General features: G+C 42.8%; 3 protein-coding genes across 5 annotated transcripts; all 3 read right to left on the reverse strand.

The window, feature by feature from the left end:
* Positions 1-1,188: 1,188 nt before the first annotated feature.
* cUnh7orf25 (chromosome Un C7orf25 homolog) lies at positions 1,189-4,244 on the reverse strand. 3 transcript variants are annotated; one of them, XM_080504065.1, is made up of 2 exons: positions 4,136-4,244; positions 1,189-2,560 (listed from the first exon to the last, which is right to left on the reverse strand). In XM_080504065.1, the coding sequence occupies exon 2, from the start codon at positions 2,542-2,544 to the stop codon at positions 1,261-1,263; it is 1,284 nt and encodes a 427-aa protein (XP_080360191.1). In that variant the 5' UTR covers positions 2,545-2,560; positions 4,136-4,244; the 3' UTR covers positions 1,189-1,260. The 3 variants fall into 3 exon arrangements, with proteins under 3 accessions (XP_080360191.1, XP_080360192.1, XP_080360193.1); XM_080504066.1 differs by having other exon boundaries at positions 4,127-4,241; XM_080504067.1 differs by having other exon boundaries at positions 4,132-4,230.
* Positions 4,245-5,078: 834 nt separating this feature from the next.
* dnajc1 (DnaJ (Hsp40) homolog, subfamily C, member 1) lies at positions 5,079-9,717 on the reverse strand. Its single transcript, XM_080504063.1, has 12 exons — positions 9,472-9,717; positions 8,541-8,642; positions 8,420-8,466; positions 8,185-8,350; positions 8,007-8,104; positions 7,799-7,892; positions 7,451-7,535; positions 7,195-7,364; positions 6,994-7,113; positions 6,781-6,829; positions 5,656-6,041; positions 5,079-5,575 (listed from the first exon to the last, which is right to left on the reverse strand). The coding sequence occupies exons 1-12, from the start codon at positions 9,628-9,630 to the stop codon at positions 5,507-5,509; spliced, it is 1,545 nt and encodes a 514-aa protein (XP_080360189.1). The 5' UTR covers positions 9,631-9,717; the 3' UTR covers positions 5,079-5,506.
* Positions 9,718-11,637: 1,920 nt separating this feature from the next.
* LOC308135116 (cadherin-7-like) lies at positions 11,638-22,418 on the reverse strand (the record flags this gene model as incomplete). Its single annotated transcript, XM_080502990.1, has 11 exons — positions 11,638-12,227; positions 12,450-12,701; positions 12,786-12,903; positions 13,790-13,911; positions 13,991-14,127; positions 14,206-14,459; positions 15,689-15,876; positions 16,323-16,490; positions 18,045-18,164; positions 18,713-19,007; positions 22,176-22,418. 11 exons carry the CDS (start codon positions 22,416-22,418, stop codon positions 11,638-11,640), a joined length of 2,487 nt encoding a protein of 828 aa, XP_080359116.1.
* Between the last annotated feature and the right edge of the window lie 3,967 nt (positions 22,419-26,385).

Below are 26,385 nucleotides of genomic sequence, written 5' to 3' on the forward strand. Positions count from 1 at the left end.
GCTGTCCCGGGACGACATACTAACATGCTAACAGGCAATGTTTGGAGGCATTCGTTTGAACGCGGCCCACCCACTTCCGGTTTTGGGGGTTTCACAACAAGAGCTGTGCATCAATATTCCGAGTTCATTTTGTTCAAACAAGCGCAATGTTCAATAATGACATCTCAGAACAATATATTTAGTGTATGTCTGGACGTTGAGATTGTTTTTCTGTGTTATTAGGTTTATATTCCTCCCACACTCCCAAAACATGCACCTGAGGTTAATTCTTGTGCCTGCCTTAGTAGCAAGGTGCAAAGAATACCAACCTAGGCAACCGTTTAATTATATATTAAACGGTTTAATTATTTTGTCTAGTTTGGTTTGGTTTGTTGGATGTTGGTGTGCAACCATGAGTGAGAAATGTGTTGTGTGGAGTATGATCCTGTTATGAAGTTCTGGTTGCGTATGTTCATGTCAAAGTAAAAGCTTCTAGTGTTCAGCTGGTAGAATAGAATTTTGACTCAGAGCAATTCTTCCGTGGTGCGTCCCACAGTATTTATACACGAGAGAGTAAATGTTTTCTTAGAGAAAATGTGAAATTGGATAATTTGCCATGGCACACCTGACTATATCTCGCCGCGGCACAGTGGTTGAAAAACACTGCTTTTTGGGCATGGAGTTGCATGGTTATTAGTTACACAGTGACTGTTCATAAACATTCAGTTGGAGAATGAGGCTCTTTCTTAAAGACTGACAGACTGATCATTGTGTCCATGGTCCCCTACAGGTGGAATAGTTTCCAATACCCTTCTATGTTGGAAAACGCAAATCAAAAGATGGCTGAAAACAACTTAAGTACATTTTCAAAATAGAAATGATTCCTTTCCATTTTGAGTACTTCCTGCTTGCCAGGAAAAAGCTAACATACCTTGGGTATAGCCTGTAGTTGGAATTAGAATAACCAAAGCACACCAGCAGTGGCATGTTTGTGCTTTTCAAGATAAAGTGGGTGGTATTAAGCTTCTTCAAATCGCAGCTGACGCCAACATGAAGAGTGGAGGTTACATTACTTAACCACCTCTGAGGTTGAAGTGGGTTTCTTTGGTGAAAGGAACTGAAATGAGTTACTTTTAATATCTGCACGTGAGGATCAGGTGACTTCCTGTGAGAAAAGACAGGCGAGCAGGAAGTGCCTGGAGAGCTTTATTGATCTTCCATTCCAGAGCATGATCACAAACAGCAGCTTCAGCTGATTAGCAAACATTTACAACACAAATTTCAGCTCCCATCAGCTCCTAAACACGAAGTCTCTGTGCCGGTGGGCGTGGCCCGCCACTCCTTACCCTCCGTCAGTGCTCGTGGTTGGTGTATGAATACACTGAACCGGACACCCTGATTGGCTGCCGCTCGGACGAACCGGCTGTTTGCCGTCATGGTGACGGCTCTGAGCGAGTCTCCCGTGCCGAAGATCATGAGTGAGCGGCTGTTGATCTTGGCGCTATGCGTGAGGTGCAGGGTGCGCTCTGATGGCTGGTCGTCCACTAGGTGGAGGCGCGCCAGCAGCTTCTCCGCTCGTTCCTTCTCGCCCGGCCCGCCCAGTGTGTCCAGGATGAGCTGAAAGTCGTTGACCGCTGCACGGCAGGCGAACAACTCCTTCCCTTCCATAAAGGCGTCGAGCTCCGGCAGCACCTGATGGCGGCGCTCCTGAGCCGCCTGCTCGGTCAGCACGTGCTCCCTGAAGGTGAAGTGGCAGCGGCCGTGACTCAGCGACGACACGTAAGTGATGAGTGTGGTGATGTCCAAGTTGATCCGCCGACACTCCTCCACCTGCACCTGTGTTGGGAACGCCAAGCTGGCAACGACCGTGCTGCGATCAACCCGAGTCGCCTCCGCTGCCTCTGACTCGTCTTCTTCGTCCTCGTCATCTTCAGCTAGCTCGTCCTCGTCCTCCTCCTCGTCCTCCTCATCCTCCTCTGTTACCACGGCATTGACGGCCACAATGTCTCCTCGAACAGACACGCCCATGTCCCGGAGCCGATCCGCCATGGGGCTGGAGACGCCGTTGTAGAAGGCAAAGACGACATGAGGGTGTCGGTAATGGACGGGCTGCTGGCGGCTGGCCTGCAGGAAGTCCTCCGCCTGACTGATGATGCTCTTGTCTCCATACTGGCCGCGGCCCTGCCAGATGTTGTGCAGGGCCTCCGCCTTCCTGCCCACTGCCTTCACCCAGGTGTGGCCACCGTTCGCCACCACATCCACCACCAGCGTCTGCCGCTGCCCGGCGACATCCTGGTATGTGAAGACGTGCAGCAGCGCCACCACGTCTTCTAGACTCTGTGCCGATTCCACGATGGCGGTCAGGTGGGTGAGGTTGGTGCTGTGCAGATGGGACTCTTTGACCTGCAGCTCTCCGGACTTAACCCGCTGGAGGAAGCGCAGCTCGGCACGGAGCTTCCCGCAGAGCTTCTGGTGACCCTCCACGCCTGGACATAGTTGCTCCGCTCGCTGCAGCAGCTCCTGGGCAGAGCTGATCCTCTGCTGCAGCATCACCTGCAGGGACATGTCTTCTGCATCACACCTGGGGACGAAGACACAAAAGGGTGTTTCTTAATCCAATGGTCCTCCCTGCTGCTCCTCCAAAGTCTTTGTCCACAAAACTGTAAACTCAGATCACTGATTATTCTTTTTTACTTTATAAAGAGTATTACAGCTCATTACAAATGTTTTAATTTAGTCAGTTGAACATTTTTTTTTTTTTACATGTTCACTTTGGGTTTTATTTAGGGCTGAAACATCTAATCGATTATTAAGATAGTTGTCAGCTAATTTAGTAATTAGTTGGATAATATTTTTTTCACCAGAAGCAGCGCATTTAAAAAAAAATTCCAACCAATGTGTTCTAGCAGTTACCACAGTGGCAGTAATGATCCACCCATTGCTGTAAAGCATAAGAAGAAGTGAACAGCCAATAATTGGCCTTGTTTTGCAGCAAAATTAATGCTTTCAGTAAGATGTCGGAGGCAGCTGGCGAAAGGTCCAAGAAACGGAAGAAAAGAGATACATCAGTGAAGTGTAATGTAAAAGGACAACACCTTTAGACCATCTATGACAATCACAAACACACTTTAGTTCAGGGGCCACATGCAGTCCAATTTCATCTGGAGTGGGCCGGACCGGTGATATTTGTAGCGCAGACGATACTTGATAAAAATGTCTCTATTTTCACAAATAAACTATTACTACAGAAAGTGACAACAATCTCATCATAAAATCAATTTCACTGGTGATGCACCTTCTGGTGCAAAATACAGTGAAATGTCCAAAAAACGTCTCCTATAGTTATTGCATTGCGAGTGTTTTAACAAACCCACCCTGACAGCATGGCTTTGTGGTGAGTTTGCCAGCAATGAGGGAGCCACCTCTCATGTCACCATAAATGAAATATAGCAGCTCTGGTGTCTCAGTGTTGTGTCTGCTACTCCTAATACATGTTTGAAAAAAAATACATATATATATATTTTTTTTTTTCAGCAGCCGGATTGGAACATCTTGCAGGCCGGTTATGACCCACGGTTCTTACGTTTGACGCCCCTTATCGAGAAGATAAAAATCCTCTAACAGGCTTAATAATTAACCCACACCTGAACACGCTGGTAGAATAACTCTTAACCGGAGTCTGTACTTTGATGCGATTCTTCCTACAGTTCCTCTGTATCCTCGGACAGATGTGGGGGCCTGTTTGAGGCGCTTCACTCCATTGTCTCTTGTGTCCTTGGTCAGATCTGACGTTAGATGTGTTGCTATGCATGTAGCACGAAGGAACTCAATCAAGGAGATTAAGAGCAGCCCACGTGAACACTCACCTGCTGACTCACACTGACATGAAATAATACATCGCCCTTTTCTTTTAGGACTAGGTTCTCTGACAAACAGCAGAGATTCTGACCGACGTTACATGTCGTTCACTGACATCCTCACTGAGCGAGTGATGGCATGATATCTTTAACACCTTTTTTTAGACACCCTCTCCCTTAGCTCCGATGCTAACGTGTTGTTAGCCTGCCGGTCAAAGTCAGCCTGCTTAAAGTTCAGTTCGTGTGTATTTTCGGATAATGACAGACTGTTCGTTCGTTTAGAAGCAGACCTTACTCACGACAGCAGTGATGCTTGGCCCGCTGTTGAAGCTAAACTTGAAGTTAAAGCTAAAGTTCTTCTGCTTCTCCGCTCAGCTGGCAACAAGGGGATGCTTCCGGGAGGTGACGTCACTATTACGCATCAAGAGCGTAAAATGCGTAAAGACAGAAGGAACGTCACAGTGCGGAGGATTTTTTTGTTTTTTTTAAGTAAATAAAAAAGGTTTAAAAAAGGTTATGTTTTCGTCTGTTTGTATTCATTTATTGATTTGTTTGTATGTAATTATGCATATATGTAGTCCACCAACTTTTGTTCCACGCAAAAACTTATCATCCGAATTGCATGTAATTTTTAGGGAAGATTTTTCATTTTGGGATGTTAACAGCTAACAGCGTCAAAATAAATCTCAAGAAACCACAAAATTGTGAACAAAAATGTCCCATTCATCTCATCACACTAACTTTATTTTGAAATGTTCTAGTAATAATAGCACTAACACTGCCAGGTTATGGAGAGTGCGCACACACGTTTGTGCGTCAGTTTGACAACCTAAAAAGTAAATGACTGCTCCCATAAATATCTACGGAGGGCATCGCCTCGGAATCCTGCTCCTCAAGTTCCACTCCCCTGCAAGTTTCAAATGTCGCTTGGCCAAAACACAACTGGTTCTGGTAAATGAGTCGTCATCAAGCTTTGCAGAATAATCAACCATTAATCTGACCAAGGTGTGTAGGGGCAGGCAGGCATCAAGGACAATTTGAAGAGAGACAGTGATTGTGACAATTAACACATCCACAAAACTTCCTTAACTACACAAGATTAGATGCATTACAAACAAAAGCAGTGGTGTTACAGACAGGTGGGATTTGAAACATTAATTTTATTAAAAGATAAACAATTTCCCCAAATTTTCTTGGTCTATATATATATATAAAAGAAAACCAACAGCAGGAGATAATAAATACTGTTTATTGATCACTGAACACATTGATTGGCAGCATGCTGATCGGAGCTAAGGCACATGAAACTGAGAGGTCGTAGGTCACGTGACATGCTTCCTTTGACACGTTATTATCGACAGCCATGTGAGGAAACAAGGTTTTGCTGTTTGCGCTGCAGCGACACAAAACAAAGCTAGGCAGGTTTTCTACATCTCTAACATGTGTAAACACAACAAGACTCTGCATTTTCGTGCCACGTAAAGTCCTGAGACGTCATTTGGTCACATGGCTGTCCACAGTTTGTAAAAGACACCTGAGCAGGTGAGACGCTCTGCAGTACATATAAAAACATACACTGTGATTCAGTCCAATCCAGCAGAATGTGACGGTTCACCTGAACTTGAACCTGTCAGGAGGACTGATGTCACAGCAGCCAGGGGGTGGACTCATCAGCTTTTCGCCTGTTTCCTTTTTTGGACCAGCTCAGCCAACATCTTATAACGGATCATACACTCCTCCTGCAAACGACACAAACGATTGATCGGTTATTGATCCGTTTATGACACGCTCTGGACCAGGAGTCAGTCAGGTTCCTCACCTTGCTCTTTCCGGGCACGACCTTGGCGATCCGGTCCCAGCGTTCTGCGGTCCCTCGAGGAAACTGCTGCAGAGCGAGTTCCAACAGCTTCTGCTGGTTCTGAGTCCACACGGCGGCATCCGCCTTCTCTTTGCTATCCTGATGCTCCGACTCCTCCTCCTCGTCCACCGCGGTGGGGTCGAAGTCTTTTTGCCGACGACCTCTGAATTTCGCCTCCCCATCATCCGCTACTGCTGCTAATGAGCTTTTCTTGTTCCTCCTCCGGACGGAAGTTGTTTCTTCATCCTTGTCTTCCTCAGCCACCCGCTGAGTCATCAAGCTGTCGTTCACAGCAACAGACTTACCAGAGAGAGGCGGCGTCTTGAGCTCCGACAACTTAACCAGGCCTGAAATTCAAAAAGAGACATTATGATTTGTCAACATCTCAGTTGAACTTCTCTTCAGTCTAATACATTTCCGACTTATTCCATCACATGAAAGTCAGTAAGACATACTGAAAGTAGACACCTCAGCATAATAACCTCACCAGAACATAATAATAGAATAGCTGAACTTATGTAGGTTACAGAAAAAAGGTTAAAGAAAATTGTACAGAAGAACAACAGAATATTAGACGACTCAGAAGAACATAGAAGTAGAAGCTCAATAAATGGATGCAAAATGTTATATTGATTTTAAGTAGATTGGAGAGAAAAGAACCATGGAACATTAGACTGTGAAGATCTGTACAATAGAACAGTAGAGTCAACATAGATAAATGAGAACAGTATAGTAGTACAATCGATCCAAGGTACATTGATCATAACATTATAGTAGAATCTTAGTAGGTCTATGAGAACAATTTGATAGATCACAAGTAGATTGTAAAGAACAATAAAGTCGAACTGAAATAGATTATTGACAACAGAATTGTAGAACTTGTAAAATTGATGAGAACAGTTGAGGAGAATAGAATGGTGGCATAGAAGACTCTAATCTGAGATGACTGATGAGAACAGTTCAATAGATACAAAGTAGATCGTAAAGAACAGTCCAGGAGAATATTCGGAACTGAGTAGATGAGTGAGAAGAGTTCAGGAGAACAGTGGATTGCTCAGTGGATTGAGAGCAGACTGGGGGTTTTACCTGCGTTGTGGTTCACGTTGTCTTTCATCTGCTTGACTTTAGTGGTGACCTGTTGGAAGAAACAATGAGACGAGAGGAGCGTTGAGGTGAAGCATCTGCAGTCTGAAGGAGGAGGAGGACCATCACGGTGTCAGGAGACTCAAATTAAACAAGCCCCTCCCCCCCGAGCCTCGCTGAGCCACCTCACCCAGGTAAACACCGGGTCAAACTCACATCGGTCACGGATCGGCCCAGTTCATGAGCGATTTTATCCCATCGACCCGGTGTGCCTCCTGGGAATTTAACCATCAACCTGCTGAGGAGGCTGAGATCGTCTTCTGTCCAGCCGGTGGCCTGGGGACACAAGTACAGTTGGTGGACAGTTCTATCAGCTATTTAACAACAGGTCGAGCAGCAGGAGCATAGAGAGGGGACCTTCTTCTTGGCAGCTTTGCGGTCCTGCAGCCAGTCGTCCATCTGATCCTCGATGTCCTCGATGCATGTCGCCGTGTCATAACTCTGGTAGCTCGTGTTCTCCGACGACGATGAGGACTCGTAAACAGGGAACTCCACCTTTGGCTTTTTGACTTTGGGCCTCTTCTCCTCTGCAAGAAACAGAACCAGCAGAATTTATTTCACGTCAACTCTGACGGATTTAGCAGCACATTCACATTTACAGGAAAGTGTTTACTTGTGACGGCTTCCTGTTCCGCTTCAGCTTCTTCTCTCTCCTGCTGCTTCATCTGCTGGTAATCCTCATAGTACTGCTTCAACTCCTGCAAGACAGAGATCAGGACTAAGACTGAGATGAGAAAAACAGGGCTGGGACGAGGACAAGAGCGCCTCGAGTAGGTCAAGTTTTCCGAACGAGACCCTAACGTAGACAAGAAATAGGATGAGATACAGGACTAGAAAAAAGACTAATACCAGTTCTAAAACCAGAGCCAAGATCGACATCAAGTAGAATACCGTCGCCTAGACCTGGACTGAGCAGAACCAGAATTGACGCCATCACCAGACTGGATGATTATTTTCCTACCTGGATGGCCTGGGGCAGGTTTTTGGCGGACAGGTAGATCCAGATGCTGAGCTTCAGTGGGAGGATGTCATGCCAGTGTGGACGGTCCTGAACTCTGAAGCAACAAAAAGAACAATAACAATAAACACCAGGCTGTGGGTTTGATTCCCCCGTCTCACCTTGTCCATGCACTGTCCCTGAAATCTAAATCTTATTCAGACAATATTACCGGTCCGTCCGGTCCTGACCGATACACCTGAGCTCCTCTGCAGGTTTGGAACTCAGCTTCTTTTTCTTCTCTTTCTTCTTCTTACTCAGCAGCTCATCCTGGAGAGGAGAAGGATCTGCACATCAGCTGACACAACCTGCGGTGGTTTAATATGCTCTCTTCCTATTCGCTGCCTCACCAGTTGTTTCTCCAGGTAGATGGACCAAATGACGGCGTAGTGTCCCACAGTGAGGATGAGGAAGAGCAGGAGGCCCAGCTCCGTGTTGCTCAGCTTCCTCACCCGCCTGTAGTAGAAGACCGGCTGCCGCCAATCCGGCAGCCCGTTCACCAAGATGTCATCATACCTGTGAAAACACACACCGCTCATTAAAGCCTGCATGGCCGAGAACCCGAGGTAAGCAGGTGACACTCACTTGTGACGTCTCTCGTCGTCCTTCAGCACTTCATAAATAGCCACCAGCTGAAAACAAATTAAATAGTCATTTGACACCAGCATCCCTTTGTTTGTTTGATTGATATGTTCTGGTTTCCCACCTGTCTGAATTGAGTTTCAGCGTTTTCGTCTTTGTTCTTGTCAGGATGCAGTAAAAGAGAAAGACGGCGGTACGCTTTCTTTATCTCCACTGCTGAAGCATCCTAAAGACACAGATGCAGGTTAGACATGTTAATGACAGATTCTTTTAGCAGAAAATGTCTTCTCCTCCTTCCTTTCAGACAAAAAGAAAATACTTGTCAAAAGACTTCGGAGAGTAAAACTATGAAATACTGTATTACAACTCATCTAAAATGATCTTCCCACAACCAGAAACCCCTGTGAGAGAAACCAGATGGTAAAAAGTTAGACGTTTGTTGGACAGGAAGAAAGACAGATAGTCAGATATTGGACAGATAGATAAAGTATAATGTTGGACAGACAGAAAGACATATTGGACAGACAGACAGAAAGAAAGACATTGGACAGACAGAAAGATGGATGTTTAAGACACTTAAAGACAGACGTTTAAAAGACAGAAAGTCTGATGGTGGACAAGCAGAAAGACAGGCGTTTGACAGAGAGAAAGAGGTTTGACATACAAATGTATTCTTTTACATCAGTCTTTTTGATCAGCCTACAACCTCTAAAACAGCTGTTAGTGTCCGCTCGCTGTTAGCATGTCGGCTGCTCTCTTCTCGCCAGTCAAGAAGTATTCTGATTGACGTTGGCTATGTGCTGGATGAACCGCTCAGGTGGATGATCACTTGTGTTCTTTATTTCAGCTCGCAATGCAAAATTAATCTCACTGTGCGACACGTTTACGTGGCACTCAGGTGTTAGCATCCGCTAATTGCGCTAGCCGCTGCTCCATAGGTTGCCATGGTGACCGCCAGCGGCAAGACGGACCTGCTCCAGGTTATCTACTGTAGCGACAGTTCTGAGATCGCCATGGAGACAGATTACCAGGGAGCCTACAGCCGTGAAACGAACCTGCTCCACGTTGAGGAACTGGTAGAAATTCTGTGGGAACTCCTCCACCAGGTCCAGCAGCTCCAGATCTGCGTCCCAGGCGGCCAACGTGGGTACGGCGGAGACCAGCAGCGTCAGGCAGAGCAGCCAGGAGCCGCGCGGGGCCTCGGGGTCCCACATCACCGACAAACTGCTCCTATGAACCACAGAAAACCGGAGAAAAGAGGCCGTGCACCGTGAGGACTCCCGGTGGCCGCAGCCTCTCACTCCTGCAGTTCAGACTCTGAACCGGAAGTGTCTGTCACTGCCGGAGCAACAGCGCTGTCAGAATAAGAGTCTGCTCAAGGGCACCACAGCGACATCTATAGGGTGGAATAGAATAGAATAGAATAGAATAGAATAAAATAGAGTAGAATAGAGTAGAATAGAATACTTTATTAAATTGTTTACAGAACTGGACAGCACAGAATAGAATCCAAGCAAGATCAAATATGTCAGAATAACAATTCGATAAATAAATATTAATATGTACATACAAAGGAATAAACACGGCACAATCAAATAAATAAACAATACCATTAAATAATTACTTACATGTAAAAAATTATTGAATTGAATACCAAAAAAGTGTAATTAAGTATGTCAGTTAATTCATGTGTGTCTATGATGTAAATGCTCATTTTCATATAATATATCCGTTGTCATATAAACAGGGCTAAGCCACATCCATGTTGCTCCATATAAAGTGTTACTTGCAGAGACTTTGACTTAGTGAAAAGAGGAGGTGCAATATTGCACTCATTACAAGACCTGCATTATAAACGTTTTTACTGTTATTACTGAACTATTTAGGAATTGTGGCATTTCCCTGGGTGAATCAATAGGTGATTTTATGTGTTTATATGTTTTGTGTCTAAAAACGCTCATTCAAATGACAGAATTAACACAGTGGAGTAAAAATTACTTGTAATGTGCAGCTATTTTCAAAATGGACTTCCAGTTTTAGTTATTCAAGGTGAAGTGCTGATTGTTCTCAAGGTTTCAACTTTGCAGATGTTGGATTTCAACACATTGGTCTAGGATTTTTTTTTTACACTGATTCTTTGGGTGTCTTTTTTTTTTCAAAATACAGCAGTGATCAACAATGTTTGTTCTCCATTTTAATTAGCATTGTCAGCCTTGGACGATGAAGGACAGACATCGCCATCATCTGCACCGTCCAGCAACTCCACTACACCGTCCTGCAGCTCATGCTCGTCCTCCAGTAGCTCGTCCTCTATGTTTTCACCCTGGCAATGGGCTGGTGGCATATTCAGGGTGCAATATCCTGCTTTCACTCATAGCTTCAATCAATGTATAGTTTGGTGGATGGATGAATGGATGGATGGATGGATGGATGGATGGATGGTGGATAAAAAGTGCAATGAATACTGTGATTGGATTTCTAATAATAAAAATACTAATTTAATTATTAATTTTTACAATTGACAAGAAAAAGTTTTTCCAAAACCTTTATTTCACAGCTGTTCATTCAGAAATCCAAGTTGAGCCTCCATTCTGCTTTAAGGACAGGAATTGGCAGGACTTCAGATTCCTGATTACAAATCCTCCTGCTGGTGCTCAGGTGGAATTTTACTGATCAAGCGCAACTGACAATGAAGGCTACAATCAGCAAGAGATCCCATGGGAAGATTCTACCATCAAATTTAGCTGGGAAGGGCTCAGGATCCTAAGAATTGAGTTGAAATAAGTGACAAGAAAAGATTGATTGTATGTTTTCTCTACTGTCTATATAGGTACTTTGACCATTCATTGGACTATTTGGGTTTAAAAAAAAAAGGCAAACACAAAACATGTTTGGCTTTGTCGGTCATTCATGTAGGTCCAGGGATCTGTCTCTCAACTGTCAGATTTGACTCGGCTTTCATATCGATCCACAGTTTCTTGTCGGGGAATCTCCAGAACTACCAGACTAACAAGCTGTGGCACAATGGTCAACAGCTGTTTTTCCTGATTCTGTTCTTAGAATCGCTGAATAACACAAGGAGCATCCTCATTCTTGGTCATCATAGAATTGCATGCTGGGTATCAGAAACAGTCCTGACATCATGATGTAATGTCATCTCATTCAGATGGATTGCTTCTACTGCCTACATAGACTGTCCTGGCCATGTCTACAAACTTACATCAGAGCCCCGTGCTAGCTGAAGACAAGGATGTAATCCCCCCTCCCTCCTGGTGCTCATAGAGGTCTGCAAGCTTTCTGAACCTTGGTCCCCATTCTCTCAAGAAGTCATAGCTCTGTTCAGATTCTAATGAGTTTAATGAGTCTAATGAGCTGAGCGACTGAGTGGCCGACCCATTACCCTCAAAGGCGTAAGTCTGCAGTGAGTCATAGGGGGGTGCCGCTAAGTCCACATCTGCTTCCTGGAGCCTGTCCCTGATGAACTCCTGGAAGAGCTTGTTTTTGTCCGCCCTGGACGCTGGTGTTTCAGAAAGGAATGGAGGTGGATGCGGCAGCGGCCGTGGCAGTGGCAGCGGCAGTGGCATTGGTGGCTTCGGCAGTGGCATTGGTGGCAGCTCGGCTGAAATGTCTCGACTAGCCAGTTGGGTTTGATGTGGGTGTCTCAGGGCAACCATGTCAAAAGCTTCCGTGTCCGCCTCTCCTCCCCCCTCATCGTCATAGCGAACAATGTTTTCACGAATGTCTCGTTCATCATCCATCAGCAGAGGCTCCTGCCTTCTACGTTTGATAGCAACTATTAACATGACGACACCTGAGGAGATAGAAGATGGATGGTTGGTTGGTCGTCAGATCACCTTCAGTTAACTATGAAACTCCCAAAGTCTGTCCATCAATTCATCCATCCATCAACACAATTAAAACCGAAAATAATTTTTGGTCCCAGTCTCCTTATAGAGCTACTTTGAAGAGTTGATTTAATTTAACTTTAGTAAGGTGGGCTTTAAATCACATAACATTATGAGTCAAATCATACCAAGCAGTGTGAGGACACTGGTCAGAAGAATGGCCAGAGTGGTGCTGAAGCCATCTGGAAGCAATAGCAATGCCCCCTGGCTGCACTGGCGTTGGCCTCCATGTAGGTCGCAGGTGCAGACGGAGATGGTCAGTGTGTTGGTACTGCTGAGAGGCGGACTGCCGCTGTCTGAAATCACTACTGGTAGGAAATGAAGAGGCTGATCCCTCTGCAGGAATCCACCTCGCCTCGTGAGGACAGATGCCGTGTTGTCTGAAGACAGAAGGACAGGTGATATAGAGAAAGACAGAGATGGCAGCTGAGGACATTTTATAATAAGTGTTGAGATGGACCCACCGTTGTTGTCTCTTAAGAGGAAGCTTTGGTTCCTAGCGACTTCTGTGGTCACTGAAAACAGGAAGTGATGTCCCTTCTCAGGTTCATCCAGATCCACAGCGCTCAGAGTCTCAATGATCTGTCAAACATGGACAGACCAGGACAGCTGATGAAGAACTCCTCAAAAATGTATAAGGCTTAGTATGTACATCCTGATGAGCACCATGATCCTGGTCGTGTGACATCAGATTAATATGCCCCATGGGACATTTGGATGAAGATCAGAAACAGATTAAAGGCGATTTCAGAGATAATGTGATTTGTTCAGTGTAAATAACTCAGATGATTTATGTCACATCAACATCTGGAGCACAGAGGTTTAAATATCTAATACATATGTTCATCCCACACGTTTACCTGCTCAGTACAAGTGTTTACATACTCAGGACAGATGTTTCCCCATCTCAACAGATGCTGACCATCCTCTGTATATACAGTATGTACTTGTTTGTACAGATGCTCACTTGTTCACTTTTTGGATGATCATCTGCATAGATGAATACCCATAAGGTCAACGATCTGAGCTTATCTATTTTTGACTTCTAGTGACCTTTAGATAAGTCCCGCTCCAATTGTTTACTCTTGCTAACTTGGACAAGCCATCACAGCATGTTTACATGCCAGCTGTCGGTGTTGGGACCAAATTGCAACAGGCGATAGACAGCTTAGCTTACTTGATAACCAAAATTCTTTATTAAATCAGCTAAAATCAGTGTTCATCAAGTAAGCTTGGTGGCTCGCTCAAGGAAGCTCATCGCTGCTAGCGTTATGTGATTGATATTATAAAACTACATTGCTAAGTTTATATAAGACATTGCATTGGACGTCCTTGTTTATAGTTGTCTTTTTGTGTTTGTCTGGTCATGTTTTATTTGTATTTTGGAAAATGGGATGAAGTTAACCCCGTCGTTTATACCTCGGGATATCTCGTATCGAGTCTCCTGATCATTCAACTGGACAACTACCTGTCCAGGTTGGGCTTTCTCACAGACGAACGTCTGGTACTCAATGGCGAATTTTGGAGCGTTGTCATTGATGTCCATCACAGAGACCACAACCACAGCTTTCCCCATCTGAGAAGGATCCACTGATACACAGAGACATAGACAGTTAATACCAGCAGTAAACAGGTAATTAATGACTCATTTTGATAAAGTGTCACTTACAGCTCTCTGTGGCAACAACAGTGATGTTGTGTAGAGCACTGGTCTCCCTGTCCAGATGCTTGTTTGTCCTGATCACACCTGAACTGCTGTCGATGTCAAAGTAACGCTCTATGTCAGTCTCCCTGTCGATGGAGTACCTGAGGAGAGACAGATGGATTCATTATTAGAATGTCCTGATTAATGTTTTTTTTGCAGCTCAAGGATGGTCACCTCACCTGATAGGACTTTTGGTAGCATCGGGGTCATGAGCTGAAACTGACCCAACATCAGTTCCCACCTTAACCGCCTCAGAAACTACCATTTGACTGACAGAGGTGGAGAAAACTGGAGGCTCATTCACATTCTCCACGAGCAGCCGGACTGTTGTCACGTCGCTGAAAGGACCCGAAGACAGAAAACGAGTGTCCACATACCGATTGGAGGCCTCGATACGTAAAGTGTAGCTAGACTTCATTTCATAATCCAGCATCTGAAAAGAAGAAAACAAATAGTATCAATTAAAACATCTTTCAAGTAACAAAAAACTAAAAAAAAGCTGAGTGCCCGTTTTCAGTCTCATTGTCTTCACATCATCTGGTCCCATGAAGATCAAACACAGTTAGCTTCAGATTCATGATGCAACAAGACAGACATGACAAATCTCTGAAACTGATTCACGATTTGAAGTGATGAAATCAGACACACGGGATTCACCCTGGGAAAAAGTCATAGCTTCTTTTCACTTTACACGCATCACCGACATGAACCTAAATTTAAAGTGCTGCCAGCAGCTGCTGGGCAGCACAGCCTCTCCTCTGGGAAGCTACAGAAACACTGACATGACGCAGCGCTCTGCAGACTAATGCAACGATCACACAGCAGAGAATTCAAAGCACCACATGGCCCAAGAGGTGGGATCAGAGGGGGGGACTGTTTGAACCCTCTCAATCAGTTCAAGCTTGGAGAATAACACCATGCCTTCACCCAGAGTGACAATACTCCTCTTTTTGAGACAACAGCGACTTATTAGATGTTGGCCATGTGTTTTCAGACATCTTCAATGTATCCTTATAGTTCAACCATAAGACAGCCAACTAATTATGCTTTTAGCACCCATTCTGATATAATTCTCTCTATTTCTAGCCCTCAGAGCTTTCCAGCCAGTTCTTTAACCACAAAAATGACTCGTCTTAGTTAAAAATGAATCCTAGGATATTCATAACAAGTTCTTAGAACTTGGAATAATTCTCAGACTTTTAACTAGTGATTTTTTCTCGTCTCTGGTATTATCCTCCAGGAACTCATAGTTTGTCTTCAGACCTACACAGCTAAAGGTCCCATTGGTTCCTAGAGCTTTACACAAGTCACATCAAATTGGCAACTTGTCAATTTTACGTCTAAGTGTTCCTGAGATGTTCCATTATCTCAGGAATTTGAGGGAAACAAACCTTAAATTTTTTTAATCTATAATTGAGATTGTTAGTTTTAATACTTATTTAACTGGTTCTTGAAAATCAGAAATATTTATCTGACTACACTTGACCTGACTTGGTTATTACAATTTGTCAGATCTGTACACATCACTGCAAACTCATCGCACTTCAACAGCTGTCATCCATCCGTCCATCCATCCATCCATCCATCCATCCATCCATCCATCCGTCCATCCATCCATCCATCCATCCATCCATCCAAACAAACAAACAAACAAACCTGTACCTTGTACAATTTCACCACTCCTTCCTGCGTGGCAGGATTTGTGAGGATTCTGAAAGTTCCCAGTCCATCTCCATCCAGGATTCTGTAGTCCATCTCAGCATTCTGACCAATATCCAAATCCACAGCTCTAATTTTCGCAATTACAGATGAAGGCAGGACGGACTCTGGGACACTGAACTGGTAGCTCTCTGGTGGTTTTAACGGCAAACACAGGAAATGATGAACCGGTGAACACACACAGTTAAACAGAGGTAGTATTTGTTTAACTCAATTACAAGGAGATACAAATTCATTGAAGTGAACAAACATACACATGGACATGCAGAGATTCACACAGGTAAACCATGTGGATGGTAGTGAGTCTCTGATGCTATGATTTACTGTGACTTTACTTTGAATCACCTTTTGTCACTATAATTGTCATGATGCCATTTATTTGTTGTTTTCAGTAACATAAATCAATACATAAATCATAAAGTAACATAGATCAAATTACTTACAGTGAACTTTATTCAGTGCATAAGGATCTGTGCTTGGGAACACAAAGCTAAAATCTCAGTGTTTTTGATGTTATCATGCAGTTCACCTCTGAGTGTCTATGATATCATAACTAGCGTTCAGAGGTCAGACTTACTACGAGGAAAGCGAGGTGGATTGTCATTGACATCGGTCAGCGTCACGGTGACAGTTGTGGTTCCTGACAAGCCCCCCATCTGACCGATCATATCTTTGGCCTGAATGACCAGCAGGTAACGATCACGGATCTCCCGGTCCATGTCCGGCAGAGCTGTCCGCACCACACCTGCAGCACAGGTGGGACAAGGTCAGGTCAGGTTACAATTGTATGTGTGCTGGGTCAATCTCGGTCACACGTTTAGAGTTAAGCCAGAGTGGATGGGGTCATTTTAGGGTTAGGGGTATTAGGTATTGGTGAATCTGTGGTCATGCTGGGGTTTGGTAAATTTCCAGTCGAGGTGTTGTTAGATCAGTATAAGGTCATGTTTATACTCGAGTCAGGTCAGGGATGATCCCATGGAATTAGCTTATTGTGAAGGTTGTGTCATGACAAGTCAAAAATAGATCAGAATTATGTCAAACTCATATCAAGGTTGGGTCACTGTTAGATCGGATATATAAAGACTGGATAGTAGTTTATCAAAGGATACATCTTATTAGTAGTAGTCAAGGATTAAAACAAGTTAGTTTAAGGGTTAAGTCAAGAAGAGGTTACAGTTTAAGGTTCTTCAATTCAACACAATGCAGATAACTCATTCATATTCTGAACCCTGGCTTCAGATAAGTGTTTGTACTCATCCTCATGTGAATATTTTATGACATTTTTGGGGGGGTGATGTTCACTTTTTGTGGTAATCTAAAATGAAACCCAAGTCACGCACTCATTTAAAGCCCCATAAAGCTAAAGTGAGAGGATAAAGTCATGTGACATCCGTTTTTACAGGCACTGACTAAAGGGAGTACAGAGAGGGTTTTAATCAGCTTTCATTTGATCTGTGTGAGAGGGGCTGAAGTTGGCTCACCTACTTTCTGTTACCATGAAAAGGTTTCAGGACCTATCACAGTCTGATATTTACAGCGCAGAGGTGTTGTAATTATTTTATTCTGTTGAGGTGATTTGGGGAATTCAATTACATTTAGGGGAATTTAGGTTATTATATGCATTTGGGTGCATTTGGGTGCATTTATGCGTACGTATTTACATTATTTCATGAGGCATTTGTAGTTGTGTCTCGGTGCATAAAACATATTCACACGATCATTGTAGACACTTTCAAGAGTTAGCTTGAATTTTGGGGTACATTCAGTAGTGTCTGAGCTTTTCTGGATGTTTTCATGTGCTTTGAGAAATGATCAAGTCGCGAGTTGTTTGTTTACATGCATTCAGAGGTGTTCAGGTATTTTCATTTAGTTGCACTAACATCATCCCTGGTGTGCTCGGGTGCTTTCCGATGTATGATAATAATAAACAGAATTCTATTGGTATTTAGTTTGCATTGGACAATGCTTGTTTTTTGTTTAAGTGTACATAGAAGTAGTGTGGAGGTGTTTTCAGGTGGGTTTTTGCACATTTACAAGTGTTCAGGCAGAGTTAAATGCATTCCCATTATCTATAGGTGTGTTCATGTCCTGTTGAATGTGTGGTTGGTGCTCCCTGGAATGCTTATTTCATGGTGCTATTTTGTAAACATATTTTTTTTTTAAAATGTAGTGCCGACAGTTATGCTGAGGTATGATTAGGTTCATTTAAAAATGTTCAGGTATTTTAATATGTTTTCAGATGTGGTCACTTAATGTTGATTGTATCTTTGCTGATATTCAAGTGTCGATGTGTTGTTACCTGTCTTTGCTTCCACAGAGAAGTATGGCTGACCCTGCAGGATGCTGTAAACCACTCTGGCTGAGTGTCCATAAGTTGGATCATCAGCATCGGTGGCCACCACTGTTACCACTGATGTACCTGTAAAGAAACTTTCATTCATAAATGTACAACTTCAAGAAAGATAAATATACCCATTTACAACTCATGGTATCGCAACAGTAAAGTCGACTGTCTGTACATTGTTTGCTGGTTTGTCAGGATATTTCCATGATGTTTGATCTTGAGATGATAAGTCTATAAGAAGTTGAGAAACTTCTTGATGAGCGTTGATGATCGTATGAGGCTGGATGAGGAATTGAAAGCAGGACAGTTGTCATCGACCAGTTGCTTTCTCAGCTTCACATGGAAAGTGTCTTTTAGCGAAATTTAGTATACATTTTTTTTTTTTTAACAATACAGCCTATAATATTGTAGTACGTGATCACTACTGATCAAATAGAGCAGGCTGCAGCCATGACACAATGACCCATCCATGTTTAGGTTGCATACACGAACACAACTGGTGTTTCTTTCCTTGTATCTCTGGTTTAAATACTTCCATTATAATACAGTTTGCCACAGTTTGACATAACTCCCATATTAGACAGATATTTAAAGTTCTTTCACTCAGTCAGCTTCTTGCTCACCAACGGGAGACCTCTCAGCCACCCGGGCAATGTATGGTCCATCTAGGAATTTGGGCTCATTGTCGTTGATGTCCTGGACTTTGATGACAAACTGGGACTCGGGTTCAACAGGCAGGTTGGTCTTTCTGTCTCGAGCCTGAGCTCTGAGGGTGTAGTATGCCTGCTGTTCCCGGTCCAGCCTCTTCGTGGCATGGATATCTCCTGTGTCTTCATCAATGGAGAAGATGGACATCGCTCCCTCGCCGTTCAGGACGTACCTCACTTGACCGTCACCTTTATCCATGTCGGAGTGGAGCTGCAGGCCAATGGGAACCATACAACAGTTTTACATGTTTCAGATAGATATCTAATTGACTCACATGTGCCTGCATGTAAACATGGCATGCGTATGATCACAGCTATCTGTGGACAGGCAAACATGTAAATACTGTCAAATTTAATGCAACATGAATGGTTGCAGGTAAGCCACAACATTGTAGACCTGATCACCTATAACATTTTTAAAACAGTCAATGTGGCTCCAAAAACATGGCTGCAGGTAACCCAGTAAGAATAACTGCTGGTGAACACTTTACATGTTAATATAGCTGCATATAAGCACATTTGCAGGTAAATATGCCATATGCTGCGAATGTAAAGCACAGAAAGAAATCCTTTCAATATAATTTTAAACATAGGTTAATTAGAAGCAGTAACATGTGTTAGCAATTGCCACATAAACATGTTCAGTGAAAATGTCAGAATATTAACATGATCAGACCACTCAGGGATAAACAATGTGCATGGGTGTGCATACACACACGCACACACACACACACACACACACACACACACACACACACACACACACACACACACACACACACACACACACACACACACACACACACACACACACACACACACACACACACACACACACACACACAAAACAGAGTGGATCAGTCAGATCTGTCAGCTTCAATCTGTGCAGCCGTTGTCTCAAAGACACACAGCATGCTTGTCATCTCCCAGAATGCCACAGGGTGCTGTGAGCTTTCATCTCTACAACATCACCATCCCTCAGACAGCAGTACAGTCCAATCAAATGAGTGATCTGAGGTTTGAGGAGGTCAAAACAACAATCACGGATGCAGCACGCGCCTACACACACAATATACTGTAATTCCTATTTGAATCGAACTGTAGTGACACTATTTAATGTTTTTATTCACTTGTGCCATTTTAAAGCTGTTCATCATGGCAGAGACAAAATTCATTCAAACAAGAGCCCTGTTTGTCAAAATCCCTTTCTGACAGACACCTGCTACAGATAAGCACATCAAACTAGCCTACGGAAAATTGCCCTCGTGGTTCATGACACAGATCTCATCAGTGTGAATACTTTTATTTCTTTTGACTTATCCACTTCCTCGTCTTCCTGTTACTCCGACACATCTTAAAACTCCTAAAAACTGAGTAATCCTTTCAATTCTTACAATGTGTGACATATGGAGTTCTTCAACCTTACTGAATCTGAGGTGGTAAGACTCACAGCGTCACCATCTACAGCCACCGGTACAATCAGGAAATGAATGAAGCTAAACAACAAGCACTTTTATAGCAGTGTTTATGTCCAAAGAAAAGGTTTGGTATGGAAGTAAGCGAAGATGTGGAATTGCTGCAGGGTTCTCCCTCATGGCATTCTGTGGTTTGCGTTGTGTTTCTATGAGACACCGGCTGTGAAAGCTATGGCACTGCCAGATGGCTGAAGCTATTGCTATCTTTAAACACATCTTAATGAAGTAAGAGCATAGGTTTTAAGCAATTGAGAGATCATTCTCATGATTGTTGTCTTGGACGAACGAACTCAAACTGTCACTTGCTCTGTTGGAGGCAAATGAGACTATACATTTTCTTGTGTGCACGTCTTATATGCATGGGTTTCCTCTGAGTACTTTGGTTTCCTCCCACAGTTCCCGAAAAATGCATGCAAGGTTCATTTGTGACCCTAAATTGCCCCTACATGTGAGTGTATGTGGTTGTCCTGTGATGGACTGGAGACCTGTCCAGGTGTATCTTGCTCTTGCCTATAGTTAGCTGGGATGAAGTGGCATAGAAGATGAATGTTTAGGGGAGAATGTCAAAATAAACCAAACAAAATTCCATCATTTCCTTTCAAAGTTATGTGTGCTGGTGTAAGGGCATATTTTTCAAGCAGGGAAAAGTCAAACTGTCAGCTGCAGGTCAGGACTGAGAGCAACAAATGATCTGTGGCTGTGCAGCAGATTTGTGAGCAACAAGCACTTTTTCGGGTCCTGAAAACATTTTGCTAGAAATATATATACACAAAATCTAAGCCCTTAAAATGCAGATGCAATTAATTTAAACCTCAGCTTCGAATTATAAGCCTTCAATACCATTTAGCAATGCATAAAAATGCTGATGAAAACACCTCATGTTAACACTTTATGAGACACTCATTGAAGTACAGGTATAATAGAAAGATAGTTATAAGGCTGTTTTTAATTAAAGTGACTTTTTTAAGTAGATAAAATTAGCTATTTTGGGACAATTATTATAAAATAAAGTTGTTACCAACATGTAAAACAGACAAAAGTAACAGGTTCTAAATTTCTTTCTCATAAATAATAAGTTATTGTTGGATTTTAGTGAACAGTTGAATACTTAAGTACTTAAGTCGAACATGTTATCTGTTTTATGACTTATTACATTTATAGTATCATAGTTCATCTGACCATAGTTTTGTACAACAACCTTATATAACATTTTCCCAGATTTTGTAGTCAATAAGAGACATTTCAGTCTTAACAAAATGACTAAACTCTTTTGAAACAGAACTTGTCATAATTTCATACATTTGTGAAATCATTTAGAAATTGAATGAATCTTGTTCGATAGCACAACTGTTTAATAATGTATTTAGTGATTGTCATTAACTTTGTATCATTGGTTACAAGAAATTAGGAAGTTACCAACTATGATTAGTGATAAGGAGTCAAAACCCTCACAAGTACATTTCAATAAAGACGCTTGCAGCATGTTTGACAATATGTCAGGTTTCAAAGTCTCCTCTCTAAACTGTACTGTTTCTTTTTTACCACAGAGGATCCCCATGACTGCCTGGACCGTCCCCTTTAAACCTGGAGGGTTTAACAGGGTCATCTCTGAGCTCAGCAGCTGTAGACGGATACACTCCGGCCTGAGAGGAGTCAACTGAGGTTAGCTAAGAGGAAGCTCAATATCTCATAAGCATAGGAAGCATGTAATGGTCCCCAGCTGGAAGAGTTGGAAGAGGGTCCTCAGTGGGTTTACTCGGCCAGCTGTTCACCAACTAATTAGACACGAATACGAACTGATAGAAGCTGGACCAAGACCTGGACCTGGCTCTGGGCTACATTGCACATTTATTCTTAAGTCAATAAATATTAATCAGTGAGAAAAATAAATCCACTGCTTTTACCTTCCCCACATAGAGTGGTTCATCTCCGGTGTACTCCTCCAAGACGAAGAACTGGTTCCACACCCAGCTCCTTCTCCTTCTCAGTGGATAGTGGACCGCAGCCCCTCTCTTTGCTCCCCCCCCTCCCTTTCCAGACACTTGACGGAGGACGACAGAGTTCAGTGTCATCGCTCCACAGCCGAACTCTTCCCACAGGGACAATATTAGCACGCTGAGCATGCTCACTGCACCCAAGCGATTCATCTCTCTGAGCAGATAGACACTGTCCAGCAGAGCGACGTCAAACTAACCAATGGAAGAGGGTCTCAAAGTCTAATGATGTAATGTCAAACTGGTCAATGACAAGATATACCAAAGTCGAATGACAAAATGACCCACGCATGAATGACAGTGTCAAATCGGTCGATGGCAAGATGTCCCACTGATGAATGACACAATGTCAAACTGTCCAATGAAAAGACTTTAAACTGTCCAGTGAGAAGATGGTTCACTGAGCAAGTACAATGTCGAACTTCCCAACGAAAGGCTGTGAAATTGTCCAAAAAAAGATGTTGAACTGCGCAATATGTCAAAACTTCAAATGTAAAGAAGCGAAATGTCTGATGAAACGTCCTCAACTGTCCAATTTATGTTGATCCGTTCAAGAAAAAGATGTCAAATTGTCCAAAACACACTGAACCACTCATCAAAATAGTATAAATGGAAATTTGTCAATGAACACCCTAAACCATTCAATAAAGAGTACATGGTACGAGAAAGCGTCAATTGAAAAGAAATCTGTTATTCTATAATACTAAGGTCTGTCCAGTGAGGAGGAGGTAAAAACTTCCAGGCAGATGAGGTATCCAGTCAGATCTTTTGAGACACAAAGAAAAATTTTATCATTAGTTTTATGTTAACAGTTCAATCTGACAGAATGAGCACAGAGACTTAGCCAACATTAGTACAATAAAAATCAACACATTAAAGACCTGTGTACTTTTAGAATCATCAACCACAATTTTCTACATACATTCATGAACAAAATTGCTTTTCATGGAACAAACAAAAGTCTTTAAGTCACCTGAGGTCTGTGCAAACAATGACTTTCATTCATCTGCAGGATGTCTAGCAGATCCAGGAGTTGATACACTGATGAATATTCACAGACACCTTATATGTCATGTTAATGTGTTCCATATTCAACATTTAAAGGATTTTTAGTTTGCGTTTGTGTTAATCAGATTATGAAGCCGCAGTTTATCCTGTTAAATCTGCCCCAGTAAACTGCTGAAACATGTGAATCACTGCGGGAAGTGGAGGTTGGATGTGACCACAAAAATACTGAGCTGTTTCTATAACTCTGCTCTTTAGTTCGACTCCAGTGGGAACATTTTTCTCATGGACATTGACAGAAGACGAAAAGAGACAGTCTTACCATCCAGAGTCTTCCATTGATGAGCGAGTCCTTTGCTGATCTGTGGGTTTCCTATCGGTTACCCAGTGATAAGACAGATAAGTGATGAAAGGATGAAATCAACAGCTGCACCCCAGCAGAATGACTCGATCTCTCAGCATCCTGCTGTCACTGAATCCCCATTCAGTGCATGGAGAGGAGGGGGCAGTTCAGCTCCTCCCCTCACTCTAAACAAGGAGGGGGAGGTTTGTTTTAAAAAAAAATTTTTTTTAGCAACTCCTCATTTTGTTCAGGTGTCTATAATTTCTAATTTCTGGAAGCATAATTACCTTTTCATTACATGGAAAAAAGAGGACAGTGATTTTGTCTTACAAGCGACAATGAAGCATAAACAATATTATAACAGCTATAACGAAGAAGCCTAACTCCAACACCTTAATACTGGTTCTGTAGAAAGTCTCCACCTCTGAGCCTGGTTCTGCAGGTTCCTGTGGGTTTCCTGTGTTCCCTGTGTTATAGTTATCTCAGCACAGGGCATTGAGTTGGACATTCCTGAATTCAGTGCCTGTTTGGCTCACATCACTTGGTTCAGTGTTAAAAAATATCAGTGTGTTTAAAGAAAAATCCACATTTTTTCCTTTGTTTTTAAAATCTTTGGTGTGGTGCAGATAACTGCACCATGAGCATGAAATCTGCATTAAAGCTAAATTAATTTGACCATAACCTTTTGACCCTCAGAAAATATGCCTGGGGAAATGGGTACGATGCCCACAGCTTCTGTTCAGTAACCTTCAATAAAGAGCACATCAATTATTTGAATCCTAGAGGGAAATGGCTTAAGGAATCAACTGATGTGATGCTGAAGTTGAACTTTGTTACTTTTATATTGCCTTCAATAAGTCTTCTCCGTCTGGTGACCTCAAAAATTACATTACCTCAACCACATGGGCTAGTCTGCTTAGGTTTACACGTTTTTACTTCACAGGTCTTTGTACAGTCAGCTGTTGTTGTGTGACCAAGGCAGCAGTAGTAAGATCATTGGGTCAGAGCCACAATGATGACAGAAGACCACAAATAACTACCTGTCTCGCTGAAATGTACAGCTTTGGTCCAAATATTTTCTCTCGATTAGATTGTTGAAGATGATGGTCATCCGCTGTCTTGCTGAATTGTGTGTAATTTCTCGGGATTGTCTGTTGTTGGATTCTATTTTAAGTGATGTATCTAAATTAATGTATTTTCTCTCTCTAAAATGTCTATCATCTATTTGAATTGCCTGTTTTTTGCCTTGGATTATCTGTCACCTTTAGATGCTCTGCCATCTCTTTGGTTTATCTGCGGGAGGACAAACACTTTTGCATCTGCAGTTTGCATTCACTAATCAATGCGGCCACTCTTCAGGTGGAGTTCATTAAATAATGGAAGAAAACGAAGTTTTGGCGCCTGCAGCCTCTTTGATCGGCGCTTGTATCTAACAAACAGCATGAAATGAAGTGATGTCTCTCAGGCGGGCTGATCGATGCAAACCTGATTAAAGTGAGGGTCGTTGAAACTCTGCCGGTTCACCTGAAGCTGCAAAAGTTTAAAGACTTCCAACAGCTCATTATCTCACATTAGAAACTAAAAACTCATAAACAGTGAACATGTCAAAGCCAATAATATGATGTTCGTTTCTTTTCATTCTCAACCTTTTTCCATGTCAACAATTTGCTGAATATCTAAAGCAGTTTATGAGTGTAGATGTTAGTATTACAACTATATTTAAATCATGCATCATATCAAAATTAATGCTTACATCAGCCACTGCAGCCAATCAGAATCCAGTTTTAACTTTTCTACCTGTCTCTGTGTAATGTGTTGGATTGATGACACACCAACATATCTTTTTTTGTTCTATGCTGCCACACAAAAAACATTTAATAACGGCGCTTGATGATGAGGAGAGAGAAGACCAGATGAACATTTTTCAAACAGCATATGCATTCCACGAAGACCCAGCATTGAGGATAAAAGTAAACTCTGGAGGATTTCCCTCCTGGAGCTCATTTGGTATTTGTTCAGCTTTCCTGCTGTCTGATGTAAAGGTCAAGACTCTGCTTCACATGGGGCTCTTCAGGAGCCCATCATTCTTCTATGACTAAAGAGCTGAAGCTACAGAGCTGCAATGATTTCAAGAGAAACCACGGACGTCCATTTAGACAATGGAGCTCGGAGACAATGACAACACAACTACTACCAAGGTGGAACTCGTCGAAATGGCTGTAGCTCCGTCTCCTTGTAGACAGCGGAAGCACTGCTACTATTCATGTGAATCGCGGCTTTAGTAAATAGTTTTTCTGCACATGTGCAAATAGATGGACAATAAGAACAATGTTTCTTCCAGAGTGACACGACTCTCAGTCCATATTCTCCTGGGTCTTGGTAGTTTCATAGTTAACAGTCAATGGAATAGCAATCCAAATTTGTTGTCTGTCCGTGTATTCGCCATTGGGCCTGGGCATGGGCATGGGCATTGGGCACGCGTGTGTGATTTTATCACAAAAACAAACAACAGCACCCACTAGTAGCCAGCCATGCTCGCGACAATGTTTTCAGGGTTTCTGCGATTGAGATTTAAAGGTGTTGCTTTGAGTTTGCACACCTCGGATCAAGAGTTTCCATCTGGAAGTCTTAACATGCAGCTGTGAAAGGTGTCTTGCAGATACAAATCCATATATTGTGTGCAGTTCTGGTAAAGCAGCACTGCTGACTGTGAGCTCGTTCAACACCAATGCATCAGACTGCCGACTGACCTGAATACATGATCTGAGGATG

This window comes from Blennius ocellaris, assembly GCF_963422515.1.
Source record: "Blennius ocellaris genome assembly, chromosome: 10".
Classification (NCBI taxonomy): domain Eukaryota; kingdom Metazoa; phylum Chordata; class Actinopteri; order Blenniiformes; family Blenniidae; genus Blennius; species Blennius ocellaris.